Source organism: Galeopterus variegatus, unplaced genomic scaffold (assembly GCF_000696425.1).
Source record: "Galeopterus variegatus unplaced genomic scaffold, G_variegatus-3.0.2 Scaffold63, whole genome shotgun sequence".
Lineage (NCBI taxonomy): Eukaryota > Metazoa > Chordata > Mammalia > Dermoptera > Cynocephalidae > Galeopterus > Galeopterus variegatus.
This window is the reverse complement of record NW_007726174.1, coordinates 1,110,624-1,124,193: the sequence shown is the minus strand read 5'-3', so window position 1 is coordinate 1,124,193 and position 13,570 is coordinate 1,110,624. Positions and strand designations below refer to the sequence as shown.

General features: G+C 40.7%; 1 protein-coding gene across 3 annotated transcripts in view; it reads left to right on the top strand.

The window, feature by feature from the left end:
- Positions 1-13,570, top strand: part of HADH (hydroxyacyl-CoA dehydrogenase) — a 41,017-nt gene that overhangs the window by 3,066 nt on the left and 24,381 nt on the right. The window contains exon 1 of one of the 3 annotated variants that reach the window (XM_008576852.1): positions 10,937-11,023. The exons of the other annotated variants lie outside the window; for them this stretch is intronic. Within the exon in view, the coding sequence (XP_008575074.1) occupies positions 11,009-11,023 (15 nt within the window). The 5' untranslated portion in view covers positions 10,937-11,008. Of the gene's footprint in view, positions 1-10,936; positions 11,024-13,570 lie in introns of those variants that run through there. 3 annotated transcript variants of the gene reach the window in all.

The following is a 13,570-nucleotide window of genomic DNA, read 5'->3' as shown; positions in this document are numbered from 1 at the left end:
TTTTAAAAAAAAAAAAAAAAAAAAAAAAAAAAAAAAAAAAAAAAAAAAAAAAAAAAAAAGAATGTTAGCTGCCTTTATGATTATTATCTTTGTTGTAGTTTTCCTTGTCCTGTTGCCCTTTTCCTCTCGTATCCATTCCCATCCCTGATCGTTGCTGCTAAGGTAGGCTTGCAATGTTTAAATGAAGAATATGGGTCATGGTCCCCGTTCCATCTTGCTTAATCGCGAATGCAAATGCAAGCTGATACTGCAATTTGTTTGTTCAGGGACTTCAGAAAAGAGGGAGGGCACTTTTTACCTACCCCCCATTTTATTATTAAATCTTAGGAAAGCCATAGAAGTACAAGCACACACTAGCATCTAGATTATGCTACTAATTCGCAGTTAGTGTCATTCTTCTGAACTCTTTCTGAAGTAGTTTTACTTTTAATCAAGGTGCAGTTCTGTTTACAAATTTTTTTTTCTTGTGCCTCTAACCAACTGAGCTAACTGGCCAGCCCCTCTATTTGCAATTTTAATTTTTAAAAATTTATCATCTTAAACATATGTTCCAGTTTGTGCTGAGCAGGATTAAAAAAATTTAGATAGATTTTGTGGAAGTCTGATGCATTTCTCAAGCAATTAAGCAATTTAAGACAAGTGAGGTCTGTGCTTAAGTATGTTTGATCAGAGCCCAGGCCATTTTTACCTGTGTATTTTCAAAGAGTATCCACTTTACCTATCATTTCTTTGTTTGTTTTAAATTAAAAAAAAAAAAAAAATCCCTTAGACTGCAGGTTAATATTTAAGTAAGTTAACTCGTTTTATGTGTTTGCCTGTTTGATTGCCAATTTGTCTTCAGCCAGATACTTAGGCCAGCAAAGAAGCTTATAGCATTAAATGAACCTAGAGTGGGGGACAGGTTGTTTTTTGCTTTATAAAGGTAGAAGAAAGAAAGGTAGAAAGCTACTAGCTATACATTTTCCCATTTTATAGAATGAATCCTTTCTAAGCTTTGCTTTGTCCATTGCTTTTTTCATATGAGGAGCCCAGGGATCTCATAGCTTTCATTAAATTACTGGTGAGAGTTAAATGAGCTACTATAAGTACAAGTGCTTAGAATAGTATCAGGGTATTCAGTATTAACTGTTCAGTTAATATTAGCAGCTTTTATATAGACCCTGCAGATCTAATCTGGTGATGACTTCTCTTATTTTAGATTCTCTTCACTGGCTTTGAAGATATTTCATAGGGAGTTCAAACAATTCTAAAGGTTTTGAAACTTACATATGTGAGTTGTTGAGAAGGATAATCTTAGTACACCATTTACTTGTTTGGGGGTACTATGATGAGTTCATACTCAAAGCATGTTGAACAGAGTGTGGCATTTAAAAACCACTCCGCAAATGTGACACTTTATTCTGTTCAAAGCATTTTGATGTCTGTCATTTTATGTGACCTTTACAATAATTACCTCTGCAGAGATAGCACTTGGGGTCAAGGGTCACAGGTGGAGCCAGGGCCACAATTTGGGTTTAACATCTCCTGCTGTGCTGCCTGGAGATCCCTGAGGCTGAGATAACCACAGCTCTGCCTGCACCTCTGGTCCCTGCTGTCCTGTGGGGAGAAGTGTGGCGTCTATGGACCCGGGGATCCTCTGTGAGTATCTGGAACCAATAGATACCAGCTTGACATCTCCTCAGCTGTAGAATCAAAGTTAGGGTCACCTGCTGGTCATCTCCATGCGGATGCTGTACTTCCATCTTTCTGCCCATAATAGATTTAAATTCACCTGCCAAGGCTTAATTATTTCATCATATTCTCTCCGTCTTCCCCCTTTGGCTTTTCCCAGGGAGTTACATCCTTCTGTTAGTGCAGTGTTGTTCTTCCAGCCACATGTGCTCTGAAGATGGGTTATGATTTGTGTTTCCTCCTTAGTAGAAAAGGCTCTGTAACGTTCCTCTCTGAGGAAGCCTCTTTTCTCTGCTCTCTCCTTTGCAGTTCCTGGGCCAGGCATGTTACCTAAATTGTTGTAGGAGCATCTTAATTGGTCCTTTCTGCAAAAACTAGAACAAACCCACTCATCATAACAAGCATTGCCATATTGATCTTCCTAGAGAGCAGTTTGGATTTGTAACCCTCCTCTACCCAGAAAGTGTTCATCATGGCAGCATCTTTCAGAGATTATTAAATATAACTAAGAGTTGGTTGATGCTGTTGACATGTCTGGTTATCCTTTCTCCTTTTCAGAATTTGTGGGAGGTGGGAAGCCTGGGAGAGAAGTTATTTCCTCTATATTACCAAACCTGGCTGCTTACTGAATTTTTTAAAAAACTGTATATTTAACAAACTTCTTGTCTAAAAATGGGGGCACATTTTCTTGGCTTTTTAGAAATACTTTTTGAAATATAAAAATCTAAGTCTAGTAAAGGAGGCCAGCCAATGAATTGACTGTTTTCAGAACAAACCAGCTGGTTTTATGATGGTGGTGGTGATTGAAAGCCTCAACAGAATGCCTTTTTCTGATTGTTGAAGTTAGTGAAAAAAACTAGTGCTGATGGCAGAGTTCAGAATATTGCACAACCAGAGATAATTATAAACCCAGAATTGCCATCTCTGAGAGGTGCAACTGATTTATGGCTTTTTTCTTCTCTGCATCAAACCATGAGAACCTGAAAGCGCAGGCCTTGATGCGAAGGCATGGCAGCCTCTGGGGCACAGTCAGCCTCAGGGAGCCCTGACTCAGTGTACTTATTCTGGGGATTGGGAGGAAGTCTGGATTTATGTGTGGTAGACAGTTTGCACAACTTTGGGATTTTTCTGAGAGAATGTGATGTTGATGAAACTCAGCCCTCTTGTAGGGGCACATGGGACATCCAGTGGAACTGGGCCAGTTGATGTTGTCTCACGGATTCACCACTCATGTAATGCGTCAGAGAAGCTGCTTCAAATCTAGTGATACATTTGCAAAAATATGTAAATCCAGCATGCTTTGTCTTGGTGTGATTACTCAGCCCTGTGGCCAGAATACTTGGGGGCTTTGACAAGCGTGCTATTCACTCGGCCTATTTTTACTCTGAAGCACCCTTGTCTAAAAATATTTACTCTGGCTTAAGCCTGCCTTCCACCAGGCCTACTAAAGTCATGGAGCTGAGGACATAGCCTTCAAATAAATTTTTTTCCATTGCGGACTGCTTGTCCCCAAGGCCTTACAGTGTGTAGGTCACTGTAATATAAAACAAGAGTTCTCAGTAGGTTGATTTAAATTCTGCTCATTCAAGTTTAAGTGCCAAGAAGAATCCTCCTCATTTGTTGTAAAAAATAGCATGTCTGTGGGAGGAGGACAAAAGGCATTTCTTTTCACTCCTCTTCTACCATCTTCCAAAGAGTTGGAGGTGACTGACTTGGGTGGTATCATCAAGAAGATTGAATGCTGTTAGTTTCCTTGCATCCAAGATACATGAAATTCTCTTCTAAATAAGAGCCCGCTATAATATAATTATTTTCACATTATCAGGAGAGGCCCTCAGCTACACCAATGGAAAGAGCCACCCAATCTCATCTTGGCTTTACCACTAGATGTAACATTCCCTAAGGGCCTGCCACAGCCAGGCAAGGTCTCAGCATATGAAGATGAATTATATTTAGTCAGGAGCCTGCAGTAGAGGAGTACAGATGATTATAGTAACACAGTTTGGTAAGTGCAGTGGTAAGTGTAGGCAGTGATGTTACAGGAGTACAGGAGAGACACCTAGCCTGAGGCCAAGAGGATCTTGGAGGTGTGGAAGTGGTCCAGCTTAGTTAATCAGGTGAAGCTGGGGGAAGGTAAGGCCACGCAAAGGGCTGGATGTGAGAGGCAGCAGAATTGGGGAGCTACAGGTCTGTGGTGGTGGAGAGTCACGTGACAGGCAGCAGTGAGCTGTGTGTCTGAAGAGGAAGTCCTAATCCTGCAGGACCTTGCATGCCATGTGTAGAACTTAAGCTTTATTCTGTGGTCATGGGGAGCCATTGAAGAGTTTGATGGAGTGACACAGACAGAAGTACTTTCACAGAATTACAGTTGAGGTAGGATACCCTTGTGCCTCCATGTATCTTGGGTGAGTAATTTTTCTGCTTTACTTCCCATTTCTTTCCTCAGTAAAAAGTTACGTTGGATTAGATCAGAGGTTTTTGGTTATTTTTGTTTGTTTGTTTTTAATTGTGGTGAAATACACAGAGCATAAAATTTACTGTCTTAACCATTTTTAAGTCTATGGTTCAGTGGCATTAAGTAAATTCATATTGTTGTGCAACCACCACCACTGTCCATCTCCAGAGCTCTTCATCTTGCACAGCTGAAACACTGTACCTATTCAACAGTAACTCCCCATTTCCCACTTTCCTCATTCCCTGGCAACCACCTTTCTGCTTTCTGTCTGTAAATTCGGCTATTCTAGGTACTTCATGTAAGTGGAATCATACAGTGTTTTTCCTTTTGTGACTGGCCTATTTCAATTAGCATAATCTCTTCAACGTTCATCCATGTTGTAGCGTGTGCCAGAATTTCCTTCTTTTTTAAGCTGAGTAATATTTCATTGTATCTCTATACCACATTTTCTTTATCCATTCATCCATCAATGGACACTTGAGTCGCTTCTACCTTGTGGCTATTGTGAATAATGCTGCTTGAACGTGGGTATATAAATGTCTGTTGAAGTGTCTGCTTTAAGTTCTTTTGGGTATATACCCAGAAATGGAATTGCTGAATCATATGGTAATTCCGTTTTTATTTTTTTGAGTAATTGCCATACTGTTTTCCATAGTAGCAGCACCATTTTACATCCCATCAGCAATGCACAAGGGTTTCCTTTTTTTTTTTTTTTTTTTTTGTCTTTTTTCATGACCGGCAATGGATCGCAACCCTCAGTGTCGCGCCCGTACCGGACCAGGACCGGCAACGGGATCGCAACCCTCAGTGTTGTGCCCGCGGCTCGCTCAGCCAGTGAGCTGCCGGGCTATGTATGTGGGATCTGACCCCTCGGCGGGAGCGCCACTGCGCTCCCAAGCGGCGCACTGTATCAGTGCGCCACTGGGCCGGCCCAAGGGTTTCTATTTTTCCATATCATTGCCAACACTTTCCCTTTTGTTGTTGTTGTTATTTCTAAAAGCCATCCTAATGGGTATGAATAGATCAGAGGTTTTTACACTATGTTCTGATGGACTTTAGGGGTTCCATGAATCTTCTGGGTGATTCTCAAACTGCTCCCCTTCTCTGAACTTTATTTTACATAGTAGCCTTCTGTACATGTTCCTATGGAGAAGGATTTTGTAGCTAAAAAAGTTTGAAAGTCACCTCACTGGCTGATTTCTAGGGTATCTTCTTGCTCTAAAAATTGATGACCCTGTGCTGTAGATTGGATGCCCTCCCAGCCTCACTGAAGCTTGCATCCCCACTGTGACTGTTGGGAGTTGGGAAATCCAATTATAGTAATTGAAAAGTTGGCCTTTGAAGAGCTCGTTAGACTATAGGGCTGTGCTGTAGTGAATGGATTAATAATGGTGGCCAGGGGTGTGGTTCTGAAGGCTTTAAAAGGAGAGCACATGAGAGTCTCTCTCTCTGCTCTGCCATTTTTTGCCATGTGAGTCCCCTGCATTGCTGTAAAGCCAAAGAAGACCCTCACCGGATGTGTTCCCTGGACCTTGGACTTCCTAGTCTCAGAAACTGTAAGTGATAAATTTCATTTTCTTATAAATTACCCAGTTCCAGGTATTTAGTTATAAGCAACAGAAATGGACTAACACAGCCTGATTATCTGTAACTAATAAACCTGAACAGTAAAAGCTTTTGCTGATCTCTGAACTTGCAGTAGTTGATAAGCTGAGGTGTCTTAGTTTCTCCTGTGTGATGAAGAAGAAACCTATATTGGAGGGGAGTGAGTTGTGTGTCTGTGGCCATCTCTGATGTGGCTCATAGATGGGCACACACACTGGGTATATATGCCTTTGGTCTTGCCCATAGTCCCTCTGAATAAAGGTACAAGACACATTCACATGTTGGAGTAACCTAAGCACAAATCCGTTTTGAAATCACAGAGGTGGTCATACCATATAAATAATGTTGATCTTCCCTTTAGGCAGCTCACAGCGATTACCCTCCAGTTCCCCTTTTGCCTAGCATTCCATTTACCAGTGCCAGAAAACAGGTAAAAACCTCACCAAAATCACAAAGAGAGACTTTTGCAGCAGTTTTATTATTATTTTTATTTCACTTGGTAATTGACTAAAGATTCTGGTTATTAGCTCCTTTTTTTCTTACTATCCTTTTCAAACTAATAATGTGATTTCTCATAATTCTAAAATAATTTGAAGGTTAGCTAAAGTTTGTCATGAAGGGTTTCTGGCAACAAAACCAGTTATGATTTCTTGAGAATTTATTCCTAAAATAATTTACAAATTCTGGCTTTAAAAAAGTAGATCTATCAATCATGTGTTCGTTACATGAGTGTGAAGTGTCTCCTGTGTGCTGGGCATTAGGCATGGGAAAGGTAAGATGTGGTTTTTGCTGGTGAGCCACCCACTGTCTACCAGAAGAAACACAAGTGTGAACAACTAATTGTTATAAAAGCACAGACAGCCTACTTGTCATTTCTGGAATGTGACTTAATGCAGATGAAATTTTTAATAGTTTAGATACCTTACCTTAAGGTAAATGTGGTGTGGCTGGGGAAGAGTACAGGCTCAGGTTACTATACTCCAAAGCATTTGTTATTTTGCACTTATTTATTGGACAGCCATCATTGCAAACATGTGATAAGTACTAGGGGATACAAAGACCAAATTAATTTCTGCCATTAAGGGATTTTAAATCTAATTGCAGAGATTAAACAAAAATCCAAATGGCATAGTTTACTTTGGTGTAAAATAGTGTAATAAAAGTAGTAAAAATCTAGCTCTGAGGTTTCAAAATGGAGAAAGAGCACATTAATTTGGAAAAGCCTTCATGGAGAGGATAGCATTTGAAACAGGCCTTGAATAATGAATAGAACTTTTTTGGACAGTAATTAAGGGGTGGGGTTAAGGAAAAAGTGTTCTCCAGCAAACTGTGACCTGCAGAATAGTTGTACCATTAATGAAGGTCAAGGAGAATTGGTTTTTTTTTTTTTTTTTTGTCTTTTGTCTTTTTCCGTGTCCGGCAACGGATCGCAACCCTCAGTGTTGCCCCCGTACCAGACCGGGGACCGGCAACGGGATCGCAACCCTCGGCGTTGCTCCCGTGCCTCGCTCAGCCAGTGAGCGGGAACCGGTCTGTATGTGGGATCCGAACCCTCGGGCGGGAGCGCCGCCGCGCTTCCAAAGCGGCGCACTATCCAGTGCGCCACCGGGCCGGCCCAAGGAGAATTGGTTTTAGGGTCAAGATGATGTCTGTAGTTTAGGATAGAATATATTTGTTTCAGGCACAGTTGGTGTTATGAGAATGATTGAGATTTTAGAAGGAAAGGGTATGAATCTTGAAGGATACCTTTGTTTAGAAGCTGAAAACATCAAGAGAAGACAATTAATATGGCTAAAAGGAACAGATAAGAAATTGAAGAGTTTCAAAAAGGAAACCCTAGTTGGCAGCGTGCAAAGCTGTGGATAAGTAGAAGAGGAAGCCAAAGAACAGGAATTGATTTAGCAGTTAGAAGGTGTTTGGTAAATTATCTAATTCTATGCAGCAGTGGTGGTGGAGGAAGCTGCTGCTGTTTGAATATTTGTATCCCCTGCAAAGTTCATGTTGAAACAATCCCCAATGCAACAGTATTAAGAGGTGGAGCCTTTAGGAGGTGATTGGGCCATGAGGGCTCTGCTCTCATGAATGGATTAGTGTCTTGGAAAAGGGCTGTGTCCCTTCCATTATGTGAGGACCCAGCATTCAACTCCCTCTAGAGGATGCAGCAAAAGGGCGCCATCTTGGAAGCAGAGAGTAGCCCTCACCAGTCATTGAACCTGCTGGCACCTTGATTTTGATTTCTTTTGTTTGTGAATTATCCAGTCTGTGGTATTTTGTTATAGCAGTACAAATGGACTGAGATGGAAGTCATATTATTAGGGTTAAGGAATAGAATGGCTCGGCAGAAAGTGGAAGCACCAAGTATAGAGAATAGCAGCTAGCAAGATTTGTGCACCTTTTCATGTGCACCTTTCGTTTAAGCACTTTAACTTCTTTAATCCTCACAACAGTCCTATACAGTGGATACTTTTGTTCTTATCCCATATTACAGATCAGGAAACTGAGACAGAGGCTGCATAACTTGCCTGAGATCACACAGCTAAGCCAGTGTCTTGGTCTATTTTGTGCTTCTGTAAAAGAATATCTGAAACTGGGTAATGTATAAAGAACAGAAATTGATTTTTTCACAGTTCTGGAGGCAGGAAAATACAAAATCAAGGTGCTAAAATTTGGTGTCTGGAAAGGGCCTTCTTGCAGTGTCGTCTGGCAGGAAGGAACAGTGTGTCCTCACATAGCAGAAGAACGGAAGAGCAAACTAGGTAAACTTCCTCCATCAAGACCTTTTATGAGGGAATCTAATCACATTCACGAGGGAAGAGCCCTCTTGGCCTATTCACTTTTTAAAGGCTCTGAATACTACCATACTGGCAATACCAATGTGTATTTTGGAGAGGACACATTTGAACCATAGCAGCCAAGGTTTAAAGCTAAGAAGTCCAGTTCTAGAACTTGTTCCTCCATATATCACTATCCCACCTAGTAATTGGAGGACTTTGGTGGTGAAAGGAAGGCCAGCTTCATGTGGTTAAGGTGTCCCCCCAAGAACTCTCCCTCTCCCTTTTTCTTTCTTTCTTTTTAAATGGAGAGAGAGCCAAGCTTGTTTGTAAAAATGGAAGGACACAGAACGGAGAACCTGCAAATGAAAACTGAAAAGGGAACAAGACTAGGAATCAGAAGATGTAGGATCAAAAGTAAAAATAAAATAGTTTACCTTAGAAAGCTATACCTGGGTCCAATAATAAGCCTCAGACCCTTGCAGAAGGAGAAAAGGGTTAGCCTAGAATAGAGATAATAAGCTATTACGATATGCCAGGCACTATTGTAAATGTTTAACTAGTATTAACTCATTTAATCCTCTCAACAGCCCTGTTGCGCCAGTTTTACAGATGATGAGACAGCCCACAGACATTAAGGAATGTTTTCTCTCTCCCAGTTGACATACGGATGCTGGAGTCTGGCCCTTGCCCATCTCAGTACTGTTTAAGACTTTTGCCCTCAGACCCATCCAAGCCTTGCAGGGTCAAGAACAGCACGTCAGCAGCAGCTGTAGCTTCAAACCCCAGTCACGTGTAGACTTTCAGATTGCTTATTGTTACAATGAGAATAATGCACCTCCTCCCATGGCTATTATGAGGATCAGATGGGTTAATTTATGAGAAGTGAAAGCTCTCTGGGAGCAGGGGATTTGTTTTGTTCACCATCTTGTCTCAGGATCTGGAGCAGGTACAAGGCAGGTATTGAGCCAGTAGTAGGCAGCAGTTAATGAAGGAGTGAATGCAACGACGTACTCAGCATGGTACTCTAAATGGTAGTTCTGGTCCATCCCCAGGGGAGCACAAGTGTTGTGCCAGGGGATCAAAAGCACTCACCTCTGAGAAGCCAACTTTTTTGTCTGTGACCTTTGATCATTTAATGGAAAGCATTTTCTGATAACCTCTGCATTTCTTGCCCAAACTGTCCAAAGGCTTCCTCACTGTCCAGATTGTCAGTGTTCTCCAGTACAATTACTTGGCTTCCAAGAAAAACATAGCATTTCTTGTTTTGTTCTTAGTTCAGACCAGCATGTGACCAAAAGCTATGAATGAAGACTCAGTCACTTGCAGGACTCTGAATTTTATTCAGAAGGAATGACTGGAACCCATACTGTGAGCCACCATATCTGTCATAGGAAAGATTTTGGCCTCAGCAGCAATTAGAGATAATTCTTACAACAAAGGAATGCAAAAGAGAGAAGAAAGGTGGAAAAGAGATTTTAAGGTCAAAAAGAAGCTGAAGAACTAAAGGACTTGTCTAGGACAACTGTAGTGGATTGAATTATTTCCCCCCAAAACTCACTGAAGCTTGAATTGTGTCCCCAAGTTTTATGTATTAGAAACTTAGCCACCACTGTGATTGTTAGAGGGTGGGAAATCCTATTGTAATTGGAAGGTGAAGCCTTGGAGAGGTGATTGGATTGTAGGACTATGCAGTAGTGAATGGATTAAAAATGGTGGTTAGGGGCGTGGTTCTGAGGGCTTTAAATGTGAGACCCCTGGGTAGCTGTCGCCACCATCAGATGGACCTTGGACTTCCCAGCCTCAGAAACTGTAAGCAATAAATTTCATTTTCTTTATAAATTACCCAGTTCCAAGTATTTTGTTATAAGCAACAGAAACAGACTAATACAACAGCCTTAGAAGTTATGAGTTTTGCACTGGTTGTCTGGTGGAGGAAGGATTGTGAGCCTGCAGAGACAGTGTTGTACATTAAGAAGATGAAACAAACATCTGTTAAGGGTTGGGACAGTGAGCTTGGAGACTGGAAGCCCAGTTGGGAGGCTATTGCTAAAGAGGTAATATGACCTTAAACTGGAGTTTAGGGTGTTATGTGGTACCAAAAGAGGAGTGTTGAAGCAAGTGTTAACACTGTGTTCAACTTAAATGTCTGTTTGATACCGTAACTCACCATACATACTTTTCTTTCTTAACATTTGATCTCATGGTTACCAGAAGGGTGAGATGAGGTCATTGTTTTTCAAAGCAGGGTGTTCTGGCTTATTTTGGAGATTCAAAAGTTCTATAAGAAATTTTAAAATTTGTGTTATCCTTTTGTTGATTATCTTAAAATTAATATAAGCATATTCTGGATGATATGAATATTTCTTTTCATCACTAATGAGATCTGAAACATGTATTCCTGTATGTACTTTTATGTGCATAGTGTCATTTGTTCCAAGTGAAGTCACAATGTCTTCTTGAAGAACATTTTGCCACAGATTGAAGAAAGAAAAGTGGTGGGCGAATGGAGCAATTACAGGTACTTGAGAATGTTGTTGTAAGGACATTGAATGCCGAAGATCTGAGCCTCACAATGGTTAGTGCAATATTTATGTTGTAGACATGTGTATTGCCTGGATCTTCTCTTTGGATGAATAATTAGGTATAGGCATAATGGTAAGTGTGTGATAAATTTTCCTCTAACAAATGTCAAAACGGTTATATGCTTATTTAATTCAGATTTTAATATCATAATTCTCTCATTTTCAATACAGTAAACTATAGAACTATAAAGTGACACTTCCTTAAAACTGGCATTTGACCCTGGGAAATTGGTTAAATAAAATTAAATGAGATGCAGTAGGCCTGATGTCTGGCATGTGGAAAGTAGTCTAAACGGGAGCTATTTTTAGGGGTGGCAAACCTCCATGGATTCTGTTTTCAGTTGGTCGTGGTCTTTCGAGGGATTTCTTCTATAGGTGATTCAGGATTTATCCCCAGCCTTGTACCCCATAAAGAAGAAAAGGGGTATTGCTAGCTCAAGGGTGGCGAAGGTTAGTTAGCCAGGAGCAGGAAGCTGACCATCAAAGATCAGTACAGGACATTATAGATGCAAATGTGGCCAGAGGTCAAGGCTAAAAGAGAGCCATTTCAGGAGAAGGGACTGGAACATAGTTGGGGAACAAGTGCATGCCCTGACCTTCAAGAAAGGAGTTAAGAAGCAAGTTTTATTTAGGGGAGGTGGAGTAAGACCCTGATGTTCAGGAGTCCCAGTCATTGGAGCCAGTGGGGCCTGAACTTTCCTTAAGGAATTTGGGGAGAGGAGTCTTCCAGGTAATATCTTCAGGATTTGTCTTCTTGTAATCTATTTAGAGGAGTACAAGGAATGTTGCCTTATTTGCTGAGACAACTAGCTTTCAAGATACAATAATAATAAGGTACTACAGATTTACAGAAATTTTATGTTATTGATTTTGTTTTTTATTCTCTTTTTCCCATGCGTCACTATTCTGTACTTAGTGAAAATATTACTAAAAAGTCCTCCTAAATAACTATATGTTAGTTCTTCCCCAAACTGAAGTCCTAACTAACATACTTTAACAGTCCTTATGATATTGGCATCATCGTTCCATTTTATAGATGAGGAAAACTTGGAATATGAAGTTTGGCTTCGTGGCTAACAGCTGAGTGATCTTTGGCAAGTGCCTTAACTTCTCTAATCCTGTTTCTTCTTTTGCAAAATGGGGGTGTTGTCTACTTCAACAGGGTTGTTGGATTAATCAGAAATAATCTTGGAAAATGTGAAGTATGAGCCTGGCACATGGTAGGTGCTCGGTACACGGCACCTCTTCCTTTTGCAGCATTTGGCTTTTTTCTTTTTAAAGGCCAATGATTTTTCTGTTTATTGAGAGTAGGTAGAGACTGACTTCTGTTGGCTCTCCCAGCAATCAAGGATCGCATAGGAGAAATAAGAAAAGTGCATCAATATTTCAGAACGAAACAAGTTGGGCTTCAGGTGACCTTGTGGCTGCCTCAGCTTGTTGAGTCAGTCTGGAATGAGAGTCGTGCAGCTTTCATGGATGGCAGCAAGGGACTGGCTGCTTGTATTCTGAGTCCATCTCTGTGGTAGCCCATTTAGACTAACACACTGGTAAGAGAGGAATACCAACTCCATTTGGAGTAGATTACTGAAGTCAAAGAACATCGGGCCCATAATCTTGGGGGTGTTTTATTAAGCATCTAGTATACATCAGGTGTTGGGCTATGTGTTGTTTGTGCATTGAGTCCTGACTATGGGGTAGGCACTGGGGTTTGCAAAGACGAATAAGATGTGAAGTTGCCCTTAAGAAGCTGCTGATCTTGTGTTTTAGGGTATGTCTAAGAAGTGATCACAAGGACCTTGCACATTTAGATTGGGTTAATCTCTGTAATGGGTGAAATGAAACTTGCTATAACTTGAAGTCACTTGAAGTTATGCTCTAATGGTATTTTGTTGCTATGCATTAAATTGTGATCTGTATTACAGAGCTTTACCTAAAATGGAAAAATACTTCAAGAAGAATTAAAATTTCTCTTTTTCACCTATATTTTCTCCATTCAGACCTAACCATATCCACTTTTAGTTTAAGCAGAAGTGTCCTTTCTAGCTATGTTTTTAGAATATCTGCATTATAAGATTTCCTTCATATCTTCCTGAGGCTTTGTGAGTTAACCGAGGGAAGAAAAGCTGAAGTAGAAAATACTTTTTAAAAAAACCTGCCAGAGATAACCATTTAGAGCATATAGTTGTTGCCTTTTCACTTTACCAGCAATGGAGGTATAGGCATTTTGGAGAGTCCAAAATTGTAGAAAATGCTGCAGGCGTTTGATTGGGGTAGGGAGAAGAATTGAGCTGAAGTTCCCATGAGATTCAGCCTCTTTCAGAGTGATGCTAAGGGACATTTTGCAAAGTGGGAATGTGATCAGTTAGTAATACTCTGGGAAAGATCTGTTTTTCCTATTAGGTTTGGCCCTCCTTGCACCTCTGCTCTCCTGGAACATTGCTTGGAGAGCCTTGATTTAATAGTTGGGGGGGGGGGGGGTGGCC